This window comes from Mercurialis annua, linkage group LG5 (genome assembly GCF_937616625.2).
Source record: "Mercurialis annua linkage group LG5, ddMerAnnu1.2, whole genome shotgun sequence".
Taxonomy (NCBI): domain Eukaryota; kingdom Viridiplantae; phylum Streptophyta; class Magnoliopsida; order Malpighiales; family Euphorbiaceae; genus Mercurialis; species Mercurialis annua.
This window is the reverse complement of record NC_065574.1, coordinates 16604027-16624898: the sequence shown is the minus strand read 5'-3', so window position 1 is coordinate 16624898 and position 20872 is coordinate 16604027. Positions and strand designations below refer to the sequence as shown.

Sequence of the window (20872 nt, the reverse complement as noted above, 5' to 3'; positions counted from 1 at the left end):
CTATTGATTCTATGCGAAAAAGTATTTAGCCATTTAAAGTTTTTGTTTTCTTACTTTTCTCTTCGATTGCCGTTAATGGTTTATTTTTGTTGAAAACGGAAGCTATCTCCTTTTTATATATCTTTATTTTCATAAAATTTAATAAATATTAAAGGGGTAATGTTATAAAAAATCACGAACTTTACACGTTTTCTCATTCTAATCATGCACTTTAAATTTTCTCATTTTCATGCACGAACTACCACTTTTTCTCAAATTCATGCACGGTGCTGAGGTGTCACGGCTCCATTGGTCTAATTCGCTGAGGTGGAGGTCATTTTACACCAATGAATGAGTGTCACATCAGCACCGTGTATGAATTTGGAAAAAAGTGGTAGTTCGTGTATGAAAATGAGAAAATTAAAACTTCGTGATTAAAATGAGAAAACGTGTAAAAATCGTGATTTTTTTTTACATTAACCCAATATTAAAACAATGTTTTATTTGGTTAAAATTCATCAATGAAGCACCAATTAAATTTTATTTAGATACGAATTAGGAATTGGAAATAGATCGGGACCTTTCAGCAATAAAGATAGAATTATTTAATGACCATAATACTTTTATTTATTTTTTAATATTTAAGTTCGTTGTTTGTCTTTCTCAATAAAAAATTGTCTATCAGTAATCTATAACTCAAATAGTATAAGTTTTTGACACGATTTGTTAGATCGTGAGTTAAACAACATAAAAACAATTGTCTACCGTTTTTTATGGCTTAATCTCTTAAAAAACACTGACATTTCATCCCATTTTCAATCCTACCATGATGTTGCAAATCTGTCAACTTTACCCTATTTTGCATTTTTTTCATTTCAATTGTACCTTAAAGCATAAAATTGACCTTTTTTTATTTGGCAAAAATCTCTAAATTTACCCTTTTTGCATTAGATTAACTTTTTATATTAAATTGACCATTTTTAAAAAAATTATTGAACTTTTGTCAAATAAATAAAGGTCAATTTATGCTTCAGGGTACAATTGAAATGAAAAAATTGCAAAATGGGATAAAATTGACAGATTTGCAACGTCAGGGTAGGATTGAGACGGGGATGAAAGATTGAGGTTTTTTAAGGCATTAAGCCTTTTTTTTGATGGAAGTTTGTTCCTTTACATGAAAAAGTAATTCATCATAATCTATAAATTGTTTATTTGTCCCTTTTCAGAAAGGAATTTGTCATTTTTTAGGGTTAAATACATAGTAGGTTACCGAACTATCTATTTATTTTAAAAATATTACTGAACTTTAATTCATTTTAAAAAGGTTACTGAACTTTCAATTTATTTCAAAAAAGATACCGAACTTTGATTTATTTCGAAAATGTTATCAAACTATCAATTTATTACAAAACAAATATCAAACACTTTTTTAAAAAAAATTACCAAAAGTTAATTATAAATCTTCAATTTAATTAAAAAGTCTTTCATTGATAAAAAAACTAAGGCTTAATCACTCAAAATTCCCCCACCTTTAGCCCCTTTTGCAAATATATCCTGACGTAGGAATTTCTCCAATTTTACCCTAATTTGCCCTTTTATGTTTCAATTGTACCCCAAAACATTAAATTTACCTTTTTTCACTTATAAAAAAGTTTAAAATAATTTTTTATTTTTATATTATTAATAGTATTAGGGTCTGATTGAAATATAGGCTAAAAATTGAGGATTATTTAAAAAACAAATTCAAGTAAAAAGAGGTGAATTTAATATTTTAGGATACAATTGAAACATAAAAGGACAAATTAGGGTAAAATTGAAAAAAGTCCTATGTCAGGGTATATTTGCAAAAGGGGCTAAAGGCGTGAGTGATTAGGTCAAAAATTAATATTTGATAACTTTTTTAAAATGAATCAAAATCATGTATCCTTTTTGAAATATATTGAACGTTCAGTAACTTTTTTGAAATAAATCAAATTTCGGTATCTTTTTGAAATAAATTTTGGTATCTAAACTTTATTTTTCTCTCTCTTTCTAATCCCTCAACTAAAAAAAAATGGTCACTCGTTGGATGTCGGTCGGGAGCTTGATTACACGTTCCAAATTTGGAATGATAAAGATTAAACATCTTCTAAATCTTTATACAATATATTATGTATTTATTTATTTGGTCCATAACATAGTATTATATTTTTGGCTTAATTACTTAAAAAATCCTCACCTTTAACTTCTTTTTTGTTTATACCCTGACCTAGGAAAATTGTCACATATACTCATGACCTTGTCTTTATGTTTCACCTCTACCCTCGAGGTATTAAATTTACCTCTTTTCATTTGAAAAAAGTTTAAAATAGTCCTTCATTTTTAGTAAAAAAAAATTCCACCCACCGCCACCGTCCTCCTTCCATGGAGGAGCAGCTATTCCTCCTTTCCCGGCATCCGTTTCGAAAATCGAATTTTTTTTTATTAATAAATAATAGGGAATAATATTAGCGGTTTTTTTAAATTGGAGTATAATTGTAGGTTGTAATTAAAAAAATATTTTTTTATTTTATTTTATTTAAATTAAAAAAATTAATTAATTTTAGGACTTATTTGAACGTTTTTAAAGATGAAGTATTTGTTTGTAATTTTTTTATTAGAAAAAGATATAAAATAACCCTTATATTTAGTTGTTTTTAATAAATCATATTTTTTTGAAATTTGGGGTAGAGGTGGAACATAAAGACAAGCTCATGAGTATTTGTGACAATTTTCCTAGGTCAGGGTATAAACGAAAACAAAACTAAAAGTGAGGATTTTTTAAGTAATTAAGCCTATATTTTTTAACAAACTAAAAACTACTATTGACAAAAACTTTATAAATGTATGTCTTTTAATTCAGAATTTTATATTTATAACTTCACTTGTAGATCTGACTATTGTATGTGAATTTAGATTGCCGATAAATTATTCAAAAATAATTTGAGAAGTTTCAAAATAAGTATAAACAAGTCTCATATATGTGTAATGGCATAGCAGGTTTGTCCTACTTAGTAATATGCCTATGATGTTTACCTCTCACTCTAGTTCATTAATCACACGGTCCTATTGTTGCCCAATAGATAGCTCGTTTCAGTAGATCTTCTTTGGCTAAGTTGTCAGAAGTCACCGACATGCTCTCCTCTCCAACTTTCTAGTCCTTTCTTTTTCTAGAATTTACAACTTGGTAATTAGGAAAAAGTTCTAGAAAAATCCACCGACCTAAAAGCCTATATATATGGGCGATTAGTTCATTTTGTAAGTACATGAGAGAAAGCCTTCAATTAGTGAGTGTGTGCATTAATTTCCGTGAGTGGAGTGGAGTGTAAGGATAAATAGTAAGAGTGTGTACTTATTACATTTTAGTATAAATAAATAAAAGTTGTTTCAGTTTAGTCTTCCTAAAATCCTATCAAGTGGTATCGGAGCGGGACGGTCAGGGACCGGTTCGAGAAAAGGTCGAGCAAACGATCTGGGATCGTAGTACGTTGAATCGCCGCAAGCACGCAGTCAGGGACCGTGCAGAGTATTGGTCAGGAACTAAGAGATTTGATTAAGTGGAGAAAATAACAAAAAAAAATGGCGGATTTTTCAACCTCAGTGAGTACCCTTGAAAAACTTAATGCTAGTAATTATAGCACTTGGAGTACTCGTATGCAATTTTATTTACTCGGTCAAGATCTCTGGGAGATCGTCGGAGGGAGTGAAACGATACCCCCGACAAGTCAGGATGACCTTAGAAAATGGAAGGTCAGAGCCGGTAAAACCATGTATGCTGTATCGATATCGGTAGAGGACGATTTGCTACAACACGTCAAAGACGCGAAAACGCCCAAAGAGGCGTGGGACACTCTTGCAGGAATATACACTCGGAAAAATGATGCCAAGCTCCAACAACTCGAAAACGAGTTGCTATCGATATCACAAAAGGATTTAACAGTGAGTCAGTACTTCTCTAAAGTTAAATCTTTATGTCAAGAAATTTCAAAGTTGGATCCAGAAAAAAAAAATTACGGAAACACGAATGCGGAGAATAATCACTCACGGGCTACATCCACAGTTTAATGCTCTTGTGAGTGCAATCCGTGGATGGTCAAAGGAACCAACTTTGAATGAGTTAGAAAATGTACTGGCAAATCAAGAGGAGTTAGACAAACAAATGTCTAAAACCTCAATCAAAGAAGATGAGAGAGCCCTCTTCAGTAGTAAAAATGGTAGGGATCCACAAAGGGTGAGATCCAACAGAGGAGGGAGGCTAATACAAGAAAATTGGCGTAGACAACAAGAAAGAAGGAGCTGGCGACAAGGGGGAGCTCAACGAGAAACCAACAATAATCAAGGCGAGGACAAGATGAGTCGACGTACAAATAGTCAATGCTTCGTTTGTGGCAAACAAGGACATTATGCTCGTGATTGTTGGTACAAGAAAGTTCAAGGAAATGTAGCATCCACACACCCACAAGTGGAGACCGAGGAGGAGTTAGATTTTCAAGCATCTGCTGTGGTGAGTGATAATATTATTAATTATGATAATGATTGGATTTTAGACTCTGGATGCTCAAATCATATGAGTGGAGATAAAAAGAAATTTCTAAGTATGTCGGAGTATAAGGGAGAACGAGTCGTAGTTACTGCAAATGACTCGAAGCTACCTATCACTCACGTCGGTAAGACAATGGTAGTGCCTCGATACAACTCCAAAGAAGTGCCATTGGAAAATGTGCTTCATGTACCAGCGATGAAGAAGAATCTAATATCAGTGTCGCAACTCACATCTTCGGGAAACTGCGTGGTATTCGGACCCAAAGATGTGAAGGTGTATCAAAATTTGAGATTACCAAATAAGCCATTGATGGAGGGACGAAGGCTAAATTCTGTCTATATGATGTCTGCTCAAACGGCATACGCAGACAAGATGAGGAAAAATGAGACGGCTGACTTGTGGCATGCACGCCTAGGACACGTGAATTATCACAAGTTAAAGGTGATGATGCAGAAGTCTATACTCAGGGGACTTCCTCAACTAAATATTCGAGAAGACACTGTATGTGCTGGCTGCCAGTTTGGGAAAGCGCATCAGCTACCATATGAGGATTCCGAGTATAGAGCGAAGGAGCCGCTCGAGTTAATCCATTCAGACGTGTTTGGACCAGTGAAGCATCCATCAATTAGTGGCTTCCGGTACATGATTACTTTCATTGATGATTTATCGAGGTACGTTTGGTTCTATTTTATGAAAGAAAAATCGGAGGCATTACAAAAATTTATTGAGTTCAAAGAGAAAGTAGAAAAAGAACTTGGTAAAAGAATACGGTGTCTGCGTACCGATAATGGGGGAGAATATACATCACGTGAGTTCTCAAAATATTTGCAAGATTGCAAGATAATACGACAGTTGACCTGCCCAAATACTCCACAATAAAATGGAGTGGCGGAAAGAAAGAATAGACATCTAGCGGAAACATGTAGAAGCATGTTACATGCGAAGAATGTTCCACCTCGGTTTTGGGCAGAGTGTATGAAGACAGCTGCTCACGTGATCAACAGACTACCACAAGTGCCGATTGGATCTGTTTCACCCTACGAGAAGCTCAAGAATATAAAATCCACTGTAAGTCACTTTCGAGTTTTCGGATGTGTGTGCTATGTTTTTGTGCCTGATCATTTGCGGAGCAAATTTGATAAGAAGGCGTTGAAGTGCATATTTGTGGGGTATGACAACGAAAGAAAAGGGTGGAGGTGTTGTGATCCAAATACAGGAAAATGCTATATTTCAAGGAATGTCATTTTCGATGAAACTTCCTCGTGGTGGTCTTCTCAAGGTGTAGTTCTTCCAGACTCCAAAGAGATAGAAGAGAGACTACAAGAAAAGTCCCAAGAAGACAAAGTGATCGAGCAGAGTACTCAAGAAGTGGAGTCAAGTGAAGAAAATAGAAGAAGTCAATCCCCGAGAAGGGCTAAATCTCCATGGCGCACAGGAGTATATAGACGGACACCGGAAGAAGAACGACGAAGTCAACTTGAAGACGATATTCAAGAAGAAATTCCAATGGAACATGAGGTACAACTTAGACGGAGCGAAAGACAAAGAAAGCCGAACCCTAGATACGCTAATGTGGCTCTTGTCGAAAATGACAACGAGAAGGAGCCTGCAATATTTAAAGAAGCTGCCTCGAGTGGAAAATTAAAGAAGAAATACATAAAGACCGATGACCAAGTTGCCGATATATTCACCAACTGTGTGGAATTTAAAGGCTTCAGAAAACGACTTGGTATGATAAGCAGAAAAGTGTTTCAAGAGAGCAGTCGTTGAGGGGGAGTGTCAGAAGTCACCGACATGCTCTCCTCTCCAACGTTCTAGTCCTTTCTTTTTCTAGAATTTACAACTTGGTAATTAGGAAAAAGTTCTAGAAAAATCCACCGACCTAAAAGCCTATATATATGGGTGATTAGTTCATTTTGTAAGTACATAAGAGAAAGCCTTCAATTAGTGAGTGTGTGCATTAATTGCCGTGAGTGGAGTGGAGTGTAAGGATAAATAAAAGTTGTTTCAGTTTAGTCCTCCTAAAATCCTAACATAAGTTTCATACTTAGTGCGATTTTTGAATTTAAAAACAATTGAATACTAATATTCAAAAGTAAACATATAAACTCACAACACCGCTATGTCTGATACTTTTTTTATGAATGTAAAGTATATTAAAACCACAAGCAGTGGCTAAAAAGAACCTAAAACTCAAGAGCTTACTCACAATTAAGGTTATGACTCAAGAGATTAAGGAATACAAAATCATCTCGTGATAATACAATCCGGACTCCTAAAAAAGTCTAGACTAGAATAAGAAAAAGATGGATTACAATACTTGTAAAAAATTGAAGCTCCGGTGAAGACTAAGAACACAATATCATCTCTAAATGTCACATCATTTTGAAAAATTCTTTTGTTTCTACTCTTCCAAATGTTCCAAACTGTCAAATCCAAATTGAAAACCAAATTTTCAGATTAGAGCAATTTGGAAGCAAATCTTTCCAATGAATTAAGAATTCCTCCAGAGACCTCGGCATAACCCAAATCAAACCGAACTTCAAAATAATCTTACTCCAAACCGTTCTAGGAAATTCACAGTGCATCAAAATATGGTCATTAGTTTCCGCTTCGTTGCAATAATCGCAAGTTGTATCATCCGCTGCAATTATATTTCTGTTTGCCAAGAAGCAACGAGAAGAAATACAACCATGAAGGGCTGTCCAAGCGAAGAAAATCACTCCGGAGGTGACATAGACTTCCAAATAGCAGCAAAACCCAACTTTACCTAAGTAGATGAACGCGTAAGTCTTGCATAAGAGCTTGCTGAGAATGGTTTGCTGCTACCACACCAAAGAACAATATCATCTTCGTTGCTTACAATTATTACTCTATCCAAAGCATTTTGCAGTTGACAGAGGTCGTCTCTTTCAGCATTTCAAAGTCTCCTCCGCCATGTCCAGGTCGTGTTTTTCAACTGTTGAACAGAAGCTGTCTTGTATCTTGAAAGGTTGAAGAGACGAGGTAAAGTTTGGGCAGGAGCCATTCCATTAAACCACTTATCGTTCCTAAAGGAGATAGACGAGCCATTTTTAACATGGAAGGAAACATTTAACATATTATTCGGTTTGTTAGACTCCATGTGGTCGTGTGTTAGACTCCCTGTGGTCATGGTCGCACTACTGGCTAGTTGGTCGGACTAAACACACAAAACAAATTAGATAAAAACATCAATATATGTTTCCTGTATAAATTTCTAGGTTTAGAAATCTAGTTCCAGGTAAAGCATATGAGCATTTAAACATATTACATTTATAGTCTCTTTTCTTTTAAAGACATAAATAATTCTCATTTTGAGAAAATATGTAGTCTCTTTTCTTTTAAAGACATAAACAATTCTCATTTTGAGAAAATATGCAAACTTCTCTGTAGAAGTCATTTTAGGTATAGTAATACCTAAAGAAAACTATTTATAGTATAGACTTAATTGTCAAAACAATTCTTAGTCATATACTAAGTATTTAGCAAATTGATTGCAAAATCTTTCAAACCAGTTAAACGTCTATTTTAACTCTTTTTCAAGTCCGTTATAAACTTTAAGTTTACTTTTTAAATTTCATTTTAAAATATATAGCTTTAGGTTTGAAAACATTTATTTAAAATATTTTAGGTTTGGTCAGAAAACACGTCGAGTTAGTAGGCGAAAACCTCTCGGTATTGCCCCCCGAAAGTCCACCGAAAAAGTCCGTGAAAAGCCGTCCGGAAGCCCCCGTCAGGGCTGCTGTGCGGTCGCACAACATTTTCATGATGTGCGGTCGCACAGCTCACTGTGCACACGCACAATGGGCTGTGCTTTTTTACAGCTCCAGAGATTAATCTTCGGGACTTCCCGTCATGCTCGATACTCAAAAAACGCTATTTTAATGTCCGAGAACATGTATTCACAATCCATTCACAATTCAAACGTAAAAAACGATTAATTGAATCGGTAACCGTCTATAAAGGAATATATACTCAAAATATATCAAAATAAACGTTTAATATGGGTACAATACCTCGATTACTTTAGTAATCATCGAAGAAACGGAGTTAAACGATCAATCGGAATCAAAATCTTAAGTTTTGTTCTATGTCGAGATCTAAATAGCTCTATTCCTTTTGATAAAGGAAAGAAATGAGGCTCCGAGCTTTATTTTTGAATCCTTAACATATACTCCCTCCGTCCCAAATTGATAGGCAGTTTAGGACAAACACAAATATTAAGAAATTTAGCAAATCTATATAAAATGAATAATTTCATAAAAACATTACCACACTTGTCCTTATTTAATGGAGTGTTTTAGTGATGTTTGCTCTCTTTTTAACATAGTATCATATAATTAATAAGGGTATCCATGCCATTTTATCATTTTAGCAATAAACGACTGCCTATAATTTGAACAAAAAAATTTAGAATAGTGCCTATCAATATGGCACGGAGGGAGTATATATATAGATTTGATAAAAGTGCGCTTTAGTACTAGCTCAATCATGCACTTTAAACCAACTTCTTAATTAGTCGTAAGTAGCTCAAACGGAAACGACTTCCAAATTTCGTGAAAATTTACCCAAAAATCTAATAAAATATAAAACAAATAAAAATATAATTTTTATTCGCATCCGACTTATATTTTATTTTTTTAGTAAATTATTTTTGATTTATTAGGTCCGTATTGACCGCACTTGATAAAATTTCTACTTCCAAATTTTATCAAATTTTCACGTTAATCTTTTTAAAAAATTTCTGCTAATATTGGCACAAAAAATATTCACACTGGACTTAAAAATTATTTTGCACTCAATTCATGAGTTTATTTTATTCCCGCTAACTATATAATTAACCAAATTTAAATTCCCAAAATTTAGATTTAAAATCCTATAGTCACAATAAAATTTCAGGGACATTTTTAAATTAAGTTTATTTTTAAATTTAATTTACATACTTCCGTCTAATAAAATATTAGACATGTGGCAACATTTTATCCTTTAAATTTCTGGGTTATTACAATTACCTCGTTTTATTCCCTTATGTTATCTCTCTTTATATACCTCTTTCATGTTTTTATAACTCTATACTCTTAATACATCGTATTATTTCTCTTCTGTTGTACTTCTTTACAAACAGTACCAACTTTGAACTTATTTTCAAGATACCAACTCATTTCTCGTTTTTCCAGTTTACTTTTTAACACTGATTTTATACTTTATTGTATATTTCATAGTTAAGATTTTCAGTATTTTCTTTTTTCATATCATTTAATCGTTTTAGGGTAATATTAGTTAAGTATTTTAATCTCTAACATTACCATTTTTATATGTTTAAACTCTTGTTCCACAAACAGATTACTAACAGATTACTAATCTTTTATCTCCCTCATGATTCTATATCTTGTATAGAATGTCTATTAACTCCTTGTCAATTTATAGTAACTTTCTGTTATAGATTGAACAACTGGTCTCTTTTCTTGTCAACGATGTAGTTGTATAGGTGTAGGTGTAGTTATAATTTAACTATCTCACCGTATAATACCTTCCAACTTGCTCCTCAGTTACCGCAAAACTATACTTCCGTCACTAGTTTTTGATATTTCCAAGGTTAATTGTAATCCTTAACACCTTTTTCTCATATACATTGTCTCCTTGTTCACAGCTAACATTTATCATAACTGTACTATAGTTGTTACTATCATATTTAATTAACTGACTATCCACTTTAAAAACTCAATTTTTCAAAATATTTCATATTGAAAACAAAATGTTTATTAAACATTTTTCCACTTTTAGTCAGCCATACTTTACACATTTCTGACCCGACAAATACATAACTATACATGTATATTCTGTTACAAGCCAGCCTAGACCTCACAGTCATAAGGCTCGGTTCTCGAAACTTTCCATCTTTTGAAATTACTGTCTCATTACAGTTTTCAAATTCATTTATATAGATATATGAAGTTTATGTTGATAATTTCAAGTTAATTAAAGTTCATACTTCTTTCGTCACTTGCACTTTTGGCTCACTGCCAAAAATTCATACAAGTTCCACAACAATATCTCTATCATCGAGCATTGTCTAACTCTCCAGACGATCGCAACGGTTAAAACTTAGATAACCGTCTTGGGAACTTTACATCCCAATACTAAACCAATCCCACGGTTCAATCGCAAGTTATAATACCCCGTGTTTTTCCGGCTAGTTTCGTTAGGTTTTTCAATGTACTTTGGGTTCATTTTAGTTGGTTTGGCTACTTGGAATCGTGTTTAAGGGCTCAATACCTTTTATATGTTGTTTTTAGATGTTTTCGATGTGGCTCAGGTTTTCTGAGCGATCCCGAGTTCAATTTTAAAAATTTAATTTTTGGGTTGGCAACAGCTTTTCGCGGGCGCGACAATCATAGGTTGCGGGGGCGACCTGTGTGTTGCGGGCGCGACGCAACACTGTTCAGTTCCTTGATTTCTATTTAAATTCACCTTATTCGACCTAATTTCATTTTCTCTCATTTCTAAAAACCTAAACCGGGTGGAGCTTATTTCTAAACTATTTCCGATCAATTTCTTGTCCTATTTTGATCCTTGGTAAGTAAATTAATCACTCCTTCCATTGTTTATTCATTAGATTCGTGTCTCTCGATTCTAGTCTCAATTGTTCTTTGTATATTCTAGAAAAGGTAATTTATAAACAAGACGATATTTGGCTTTTGTGTTATTGTATTTATTAAATTGTGTCCCTTTATTGTAGTTTGTATAAATTAAGTCCCTACACTTTAAAACATATAAACATTAGATTCCTCTGTAATAAAACGTATTAATAGTGTCGAGTTAGATAAAAAAACCGATTGAAAGACTTATTTTTAACAAAAATTAAACTACAAAGATTCAATTTAAAATATCAAAGTAAAAAGATGAATCAAAAATTTATTTCAATCGCATTAACGGTATGGGAAGTATATGCACTTTATTTTCATGACGGAGGAATCTTAACGCTATAGAAAAGTATAGTGATTTAATGTCGACAAACAATAATAAAGGACTCAATTTAAAATAGTGTGATAGGACAAGATCCAACTATGCTTTTTGCCTAATTTATGTCCTTTTAATATTTTGGGGGCTATATATTGTTAATTCTCAGAAGTTTACGGCTTTATTTGGACCTTTCACCACGACCCAAGCTCTATCGTCTCTGTTCTAATTAGGCATACTTCATTCTTAAACCCTTCTCCAATAAAATTACACTCTCATAATTGCTGTATACAAAAATTCATAAGCTAAAATTATTCCATCAACCGTACAAGATTCCAGGTTTTGTATGGAGTTTGACCCAAATTGATAACGACAATGGCTTCTACTTCGCAATCGCTCCGCTTTCTAGGTCCGGCCTCCGTCGTTGCCGGTGGCAGCACCAGCAGTAGCTTCGATGCTCTCAATCGCATACTCTCCGACCTCTGCACGCGTGGAAACCCTAAGGTATTTATTTTTCTTCAAAGCCGCGGTTCATTGGATTAAGTTTCTATAGTTCATTACTGAGTCATATATTTTGTTGATTGATTCGTTTAATTTTAGGTTTTTAATAGACATTTTTTATTTTTGTATGTACAGGAAGGTGCGGCGTTCGCTTTGAGAAAACATTTGGAGGAAGCAGCTCGTGATCTTAGCGTTGAAGCTTTTTCGCGCTTTATGGACCAGTTATACGAGAGGATTTCTCATCTGTTGGAGAGTAATGAAGTTGCTGAAAATTTGGGAGCTTTACGAGCTATTGATGAGTTGATAGATGTGGCAGTTGGTGAAAATGCCTCTAAAATCTCTAAGTTTTCTAATTATATAAGAAATGTGTTTGAGGTTAAACGTGATCGCGATATATTGACCCTTGCCAGTAGAGTACTTGGCCATCTGGTTAGGGCGGGTGGAACAATGGCTGCAGATGAAGTGGAATTTCAGGTTTTACTTGATTACTTGTTTGTATTACCGTTTCAGCTGTTAGGTTAATAATATACTTCTCTTTGTAGTGGTTTCTGACTTTTCTTTGTCATTGTAGGTGAAAATGGCTCTAGATTGGCTCCGCAATGATAGAGCAGAGCATCGTCTTTTTGCTGCTGTCTCAATCTTGAAAGTATGGCATTCTTTTCCTTCTTTGCTGTCAGCAGTTACTTACTGTATTCTGTTTCTTAAATAACATTTTTGTTCAGTAACCTAGTTTGTAAGAGTAGCATGTACCATCCTGGGGAAATTAAGTTTGTTTTCACTACTTTCATGAATTTCTCATTCCTTAGATGTACTATTTGCATTTTGACCATGGCAGGAAATGGCTGAAAATGTTTCCACAGTATTCAATGTTCATGTTCCTGAATTTGTTGACGCCATCTGGGTTGCTTTGAGGCATCCTACACTAGAAGTTAGAGAGCGGGCAGTGGAGGCATTGCGTGCTTGTCTTCGTGTTATTGAAAAGCGCGAGACACGTTGGCGTGTGCAATGGTCAGTGCATTATGTCTTACAAAAAAAACTTAGTTTTATGGATGTAATTTAGAATTAGCAGGGTTTTAGATGATTGCTTAACTTGTGGTATTCCATTTGGCCTCTCTTTAGGGACAGAATACAAAACTAAGATCTTTGAAAGCCTAGTGTGAAGGCTGAAAGAAGCTACTATGTGAAAGAGGCAATTTGCCAAATCGTAATGATTTACTTTCATAGGAAGTTCTATGTTAATTTCTATCTTTATTCTGCAACCTGAAAGCTGAAGCTAGGATAGATAACAATTAAGAACCTTAGGAATATCAACATAGACATCCTTAGGGAGTGGATTTGAAGATGTTCGACTGTGTAGGGGAATTATTTACAAGATTGTGAATTTGTGACAGTGATTAGTTATGGTGTAGAAGACAATTATTGGTTTTGTAGACCTTTTAGTAATCTGTGTGATTTTGAGTTAAAGGTTTATAGATTGGGTGTTAAATAATGCATTATGTAATTCACAATAGAAATTTTTCCTTCATTACTTTTTTGCCATACTGATTGTGTGAATATTCATTTTTAGTTATATGCCATATTGTTATTTCAGCGGTTCAAGTTTTTGAAATGGGTGCGACTTTAGAGTTTATACTTCAATTTCACTTGTGCTGTCAGGGCTATATTATTCTTTTAAAAGAAATGGGTTTATATGTTGGTACCTTTCAATACATAAAATAATTTCTATATTCACATATGGAACATATAGAATTATTTCAATTTTATTGTTAATGAAAATGAGTACAAGACTATAAGTGCATTAGTACAATTTTGCCCTTTGTAGTTGAGCTAGCTAGAAAATTACACAGTCAAAGGTAAACTATAGTGGTTTTTGGTGTTCGATGGAAAATAATAGTAGTTGCTGGTTGCTTTCCCTTCTAGTGAATGGAGTTTTATGCAGGTTCATGGATCTTATGAGAAAATGTGAGCCATTAGCTTTCCTATTCTTGACATGATTGGTGGAACTGGGTTCCATGAATTATACTTTATGTTTCAGATCTGTCAATTCATTACAGTGATATATTATATGCCATTTTTTATCACTGTTTTTTTTTCATTATGTGCATTCAACGGTAAATTTCTTTTTGTTTTTGACAGGTACTATCGTATGTTTGAGGCCACACAAGATGGCTTGGGTAAAAATGCTCCTATTCATAGCATACATGGTTCTCTACTTGCAGTTGGGGAGCTTTTAAGGTTGGTGGATACCTCTAAATTTCTTTCTTTGGTTAAAATTTTGTCATGACTCAATCTGAGCCATGACTGACATGTGGAAATGAGAACTATCGGTTTCTAACCTATAGTTCCAACCCAAACTTATTTTATAAGCTAGCACTAATATTACTACAATAATCCATAGTTAAATATAGGTAACAAATAAAATCCAAGGACGACAACATAGACATACATATTGCTTCAGTTTTCATAGTATCTTGCTTCTACAACTACTGTGGTGCGTGCTATAGTTAATTTAGAATAAGACTGTAGAAAAGTGCCATACGTTAGCTACCTGCAAAAGAAGGGATAGGGATTAAAAGAAAGAAAGTTGAGAGATCCTCAAAGAATACCGTCTGAAATATAAGTTGGGAGTAGTACCCCATTAAGTGAATTAATACTATATCATGTAATGCATTATGCACAAACAATTACAATTACAAGCAATAACATATAACATATTGTAATTCATAATATAGATCATGTATGCACCCTGATGAGCAAACAATATATTGAGAACTGAAGTGGGGTCCGAATCCTCAATCCCCAACTAACTCAATAAGCCATTAGACTCCCTTGAATCCAGAGCTAACATATAAATCATATAAACATGTTGATAAACAAACATTGTGGGACCCTAATCCTCAATCCCCAACCAACTCATTAGGCCATTAGACTCCCTTGAATCCAAGGCCATCACCCTAAGAGCATACAACTCCACCGAGAATGTCTATAGGTCACTTATCTAAGTGCTAACACCAAGATTTTTAATAAGGCTCAACTGATTACCATGTGAAGAGCATTAAAATAAATTTTAACGGGTCAACTAGTGAATCATAATACATATTCTGAGAGCATATAACTTAACCGAGAGTTTTTCATTATTCGTAAATTTAAAATATATACTCGAGTCCTAATGAGATATTAACATGTACACAGTCCTAACGTTACCTAACTGGTAGCACGTTCCATGAGCGTATTCAACCATATTATAACATATAGTATGCATTATCCAAATATATGTGTATATAAAATTATTTATACGTACTATGTGCATTGTGCACAAAGGTATACGATTTAATTACAATGATTATGTCCTAAAATAAGAAAATAAATTTATATATGTGCAACATGATTGCACGCTAAATGCAATGTAGAATATGATATAAAATTAACTAACTGTGATAAGAAGGATAAAATCACCTATTATTGTGAAGCTACAGCCAGTTGTTTGAAATTGATGAATTTATATGTAACTAAAATAAAGAGATTCAAAATTCTAACAAGATATTCAAATAATTTAACGTACATGTAAAATTAATTAAGTAAGAGTATCTCCAATAAACTCTTTAAAAGAGTGTTAACTTTTTTATTTTAAAGAGTTTTATAGGTAAATAAAGGTCTAATGGACTCTTAATAATACAATTTAAAATTAAGAGTGAACTTGGCTCTCTACATGTGAAGAGCCAAACTCACTATCTATATCTTATTTCTTAAATAAAATTTTAAATTCAAAACACATTGACTATCCTTTTGGTTTTAAAAATATGTATTTTGATTTTCTTTTTCAACATAAACAAGTTAAAAAAAATTAAGTTATAACAATAGCAAATATTTATAATAATTAAATTAATTAGTAATTATAAAAATAATAAGGCCTAACTATTTTTAAAAATTCTTGCGTATTATATCAATTACAACCTAACCTTTCAATTTTTATAATTTTGTCCAATTTGAAAACTTTTTTTACAATTACGAACCTAAACTTTAAATTTTAGTTTTTAAATTCAGACCTTTGTGTTATTTATTAAGTGCGACCAAATGTTTATATTAACTCTTTTTAGAAGTTATACAAAAAATTTAAAAGAGTTAATATAAACGTTTGGTCGCAATTGGGACCCGGTCAAGGGGTGGTAATTGATTTCCATTAGGGAACACTTTTTGTGTATGTTAACTAAACTATTAACTCTACTTGTTTGGATGGATATTCACCCCAAAGTGTTCCCACCAGAAATCAATTACCACCCCTTGTGCTACTTGGGGCCGGTCCCGATCAAGGTGGTAATTGATTTCTGGTGGGAACACTTTGGGGTGAATACCCATCCAAACAAGTAGAGTTAATAGTTAAGCATTTAGACCGCAACAGTTAGCAACAAAAAAATCTTTAACCCAACATGTGTCTCTTCGAACCAAGCTAGGAGAGATTCGGAAGGAGGGCAGGGAAAAGAGTCGAGTCGATCAGGTTCGACGATCGGGAGAAGGAAAACGAAATTATTGATTCTTGAAATAAAGATAAATTTTGGAAAACTAAAATTATAATATTTTCTTTTGGTTAAAGTGATTATTAATAATGAATAAGAGAATATAATAGAAGTGTTTGAAATTAATGATGGACAAAATTGGTATTTTAACTAGACTAATCAGATTAAGATAGCAAGTTTGCCTATATTATGTAGGATGAATGGTTATACATTAATATATTTAAAAAAAACATACGTTTAAATTCATTGTTATGTCAAATTTCACAAAAACAGTCTTGAAACTCAATTTGAACCTCCAAGTTACACAATTGTACTTCCAATTTATCATACTGAAAATTAAATATTAATTATTTCATAACTCCAGTATTTCAAAATGTTCTTACTCTTTTCATACACTTTCAAGTTCAAACTTTCAAAATTAAAATACAATTGAATAGTTCAAAAATTAATATCAATATTACTCAATTAATACATCAAGTTCAATTTGTTTTCCATCTTAAAACCAATTGGTATCAAGTGGAGAGGGTCAACTGATATATAAACACATGTACATTCACACTTATAGCAGATGTGGGATTATCCCACTTTAACACTTCCCGTCACGCATTGCGTGGCTTGGCCAGATACAGATTTCAGATTATGTGAATGGACAAGGCTCTGATACCATGTTAGATTCCATCTTAAAACCAATTGGTATCAAGTGGAGAGGGCCAACTGATATATAAACACATGTCCATTCACACTTATAGCATACGTGGGATTATCCCACTTTAACACAATTAAACTCAAAATCATTTTTTATCAACTAAATTAATTAAAGTAATTTTTTAAACATTAATAACTTCAAAAATTCTTATAAAATTATTAGAGGATAATCTCAATAAATGTTAAGTTTTGAAGTTGCCTAAATTAATCCCTAGAATATCTTGGAAATTTCAGATTGGTTGAAACAAACTCACCAAAGTTGTCTCACTCTTTGGCAAAGCGTGGCTTAACCACTATCCTTGCGAGCGAGCTCTGGTGGTGGTCACGCGCTAGAATGTGCTATGGTTTGGACAAAATTGGCTATCAGAAGTTTTAGGTGGCCAAAACTCCTTTACTGCCGATCAGAATGATGTCGGAGCGGCGCCTCCGGACTCCTTTCGTCACGCTGGAGTTGGTGGTGGTGGCTATGTGCCTCACCTTCCTCTAGAAATGGTTGGTTTGGTAAAATAATCTGAATATGCTTAAATTTCAAATTTCATTAAGTTAACCCTAGTAATTCTCTCTAAGTAATGCTTCAAACATTATTCATAGGTGATGTTGATATGTTTAGTGATGTTAATTAAGATCAGGTGTAGTTAAAATTGAATGTTTACAAAAGGAAATGTGTATGTGTAAAAAAAAGGAGGAAAATAAAAATGAGAAGAAGAGGTGAAGAAGAAAAATATGTAGTGGAGAACTGGAGATGGCATTTTGGTCATTTGACCAAAATTCCAGCTTGAAGTTTCCTTTTCTTTTTTTTTTTGGGTAAAAAGATAATTGATAAAGTTTTGGGTTTAACTGTAAAATCTTCCAACTCTAGAAATTGACTTTATAGTTTAATGACTAAATTAATTAATATACTACCGGACTTATTAAAATATTAATAAAACAAATGGGGAATTACATTTTTTCCTCCCACAAGGAAAAATTGTCTTCTGATAATAATAAGCTAGCGCATCACATATTAAACAAAATTGGATATTTTTGCGTTTGTTCTGTCGCCTACGTGCACTCCTTATAAGAGTGGTTCCATAAAACTTTAACCATCAGTAATGGAACATATGAATTTGAGCATATACTATAGCCGCCTAATCCTCCTTGTTAGTCAGCTCGTGACTCACTTTAATGCTATGCACAGCTGAATATTATGAGAGGGATTTGAAATGTACTTCCAGAGCATGAAAATGTAAATACTAGGTAAACTTCTGACATGTCTGCGGACACTGCTAGCTTGTAAGCAATTGCACCCACTCTGTCCACAATATTGTGCGGTCCAAAAATATAGGCGCCAGTTTGATTCCAACATATTGAATGAATAAATTGCTAGGAAGAACACTGATCGATAAGTTTTCTTCTCAAGTATATGTTAAGAAAAGAAGAGTGAAATGTGAGAAATGATTTTTTCATAAGTCATTTTGAGAGTTGATAAGAGGCATTGAGGGGACCAATATTGATTATGAGCTCTAGATGCAATTCTGCAATCTCTTGGCGGTCTCTGTACAAGGATAAAGCTTTAGGAGGTTGTTTGACATTTGTTACTTTTTAAGATTTCATCTAGAAGTTACTAGTATGTGCTACTTAGATATATGGGGATCTAAGTTTAAGGATTATGCATGTATATTCTCTTCAGGATTTGACCCTAGGATTAAGGTCTTTGCGCTTATGCTGGTTTATTATGGAACTAGACTAATATAAAGGACTTGAATATTGTTACTTATTTGTTTTGAGCATCTTCTAATGATTTAATTGAATCATCATTTGGCAGGAATTCGGGTGAATTTATGATGTCCAGGTACAGAGAAGTTGCTGAAATTGTACTGAGATACCTAGAGCACAGAGATCGGCTTGTTCGCCTTAGCATAACTTCACTTCTTCCTCGCATTGCTCATTTCTTGCGGGATCGATTTGTTACAAATTATTTAACGGTTTGTGAACCTTGCCATCCTTCTTTATTCTCACTAGGTAGCCAGCATTAAGTTATTATAGAAGAAAGCATGCTGCTCTCCTAACATGTACTTACAAGTTTTCACTTATCTTCTTCATTATCAATGATCTCTTACTATGATCTTTTGCAGATATGCATGAATCACATTCTTGCTGTGCTGAGACTACCGGCTGAACGCGGCAGTGGTTTTATTGCCCTTGGGGAGATGGCTGGTGCTTTGGATGGGGAACTTGTTAACTATTTGCCGACAATTATGTCTCACATACGTGATGCTGTGAGAAATTAGCCAACTCATCTGCATTGATTTTCATTTTCTGTTCCATCTTCTATGAAGTTTGGATCTGCATTTTATTTTGTGGCAAAATAATATCATTTCTTCGCTCTACCTTCTTGTAGATTGCTCCACGTAGAGACAAACCTTCCCTCGAGGCTTTGGCATGTGTTGGAAACATTGCTAAAGCCATGGGCCTTGTCATGGAACCATATGTTCGTAATTTGTTGGAGGTTATGTTCTCTGCTGGTCTTTCCTCAACATTGGTTGAAGCCCTTGAACAAATAACCATCAGGTTTCTGTTTGATACTAGTATTCTTGAAGATCATTTATTCATATAATTTTCTTTTAACAAATGTAATACCTGTGCTGTTTCAGCATTCCATCATTGTTGCCAACTATTCAAGACCGGTTGCTCGACTCCATTTCTTTAGTCCTTTCAAAATCGCATTATTCCCAGCCAAAGACAGCAGCTCCAATGGCTCGAGGGACTATGGTGAATTTGCCTCAAAAAGTTTCGGACCTGAATGGTTCAGTTCTTGTCCAACTCGCTTTGCAGACTTTAGCTCGTTTTAATTTCAAGGTTAGTAGAAAATACACGTCTTGTTGAAGCTTGGCTGCATCTTTAAAATTTCTCTAAAGCTAGTTCTAATTTAGGGTCATGAACTCCTTGAGTTTGCAAGAGAATCAGTTGTTATCTATTTGGATGATGAAGATGGAGCCACACGGAAAGATGCAGCACTTTGTTGTTGCAAATTGATTGCAAATTCCTTTTCTGGTATCACGTCACAACAGTTTGGTTCTACTAGGTCTAATCGAACTGGGGGAAAGCAGCGACGCCTTATTGAGAAGGTTCAGTTTTTGTTCATCTTATGCAGTGTTTAATTGCTCTTATCAGATATTGCTTTTGTTGTTGCATGAGTAGTATTCTTATTTATCAATAATGTGGCGTGACCTGTTTCATCTGCTTTGCTTTCCCTCCTTCACATTGCATGATGATCATTTTTACATGCAGGATAACGTTAGTTACATAATGAACTTCTTTGAAAAGTTTATCAAGAATAGCAAATGTTTTAATTTCTAAGAGTCATGTTTTTCTTTTCTGAGCTCTGTAATTATCTGCTTAACATGATATCTGGGCCTGAATTTAAAGTTGTATTAAATTATTGTCAAATGACAAATAAATCCAAAAGTTTAAGCTGCTAGTTGAGGCTCTAACTATAGTTTTTATCATCTCTAACACACCCTTGCACGTGAATGTTCATCGGATTTGAAGTGTTAACAGGTAAATGCCCACTTTACCTTGTGTTCTAATAATTAATCAAATAAAGTTGCCACGGATGCTTTCTGATCATAGATACTTTGATACTATGTCA

General features: G+C 33.8%; 1 protein-coding gene across 2 annotated transcripts in view; it reads left to right on the top strand.

Moving 5' to 3' along the window:
- The first annotated feature begins 11739 nt into the window (after window positions 1-11739).
- LOC126681137 (serine/threonine-protein kinase TOR) overlaps window positions 11740-20872 on the top strand; it is a 34035-nt gene continuing 24902 nt past the window's right edge. For both annotated transcript variants that reach the window (XM_050376549.2, XM_050376548.2), the window contains exons 1-10: window positions 11740-12025; window positions 12158-12496; window positions 12594-12668; window positions 12858-13030; window positions 14159-14257; window positions 19046-19205; window positions 19356-19499; window positions 19622-19791; window positions 19875-20079; window positions 20154-20348. In XM_050376549.2, the coding sequence (XP_050232506.1) occupies window positions 11897-12025; window positions 12158-12496; window positions 12594-12668; window positions 12858-13030; window positions 14159-14257; window positions 19046-19205; window positions 19356-19499; window positions 19622-19791; window positions 19875-20079; window positions 20154-20348 (1689 nt within the window). In that variant the 5' untranslated portion in view covers window positions 11740-11896. The remainder of the gene's footprint in view (window positions 12026-12157; window positions 12497-12593; window positions 12669-12857; window positions 13031-14158; window positions 14258-19045; window positions 19206-19355; window positions 19500-19621; window positions 19792-19874; window positions 20080-20153; window positions 20349-20872) is intronic.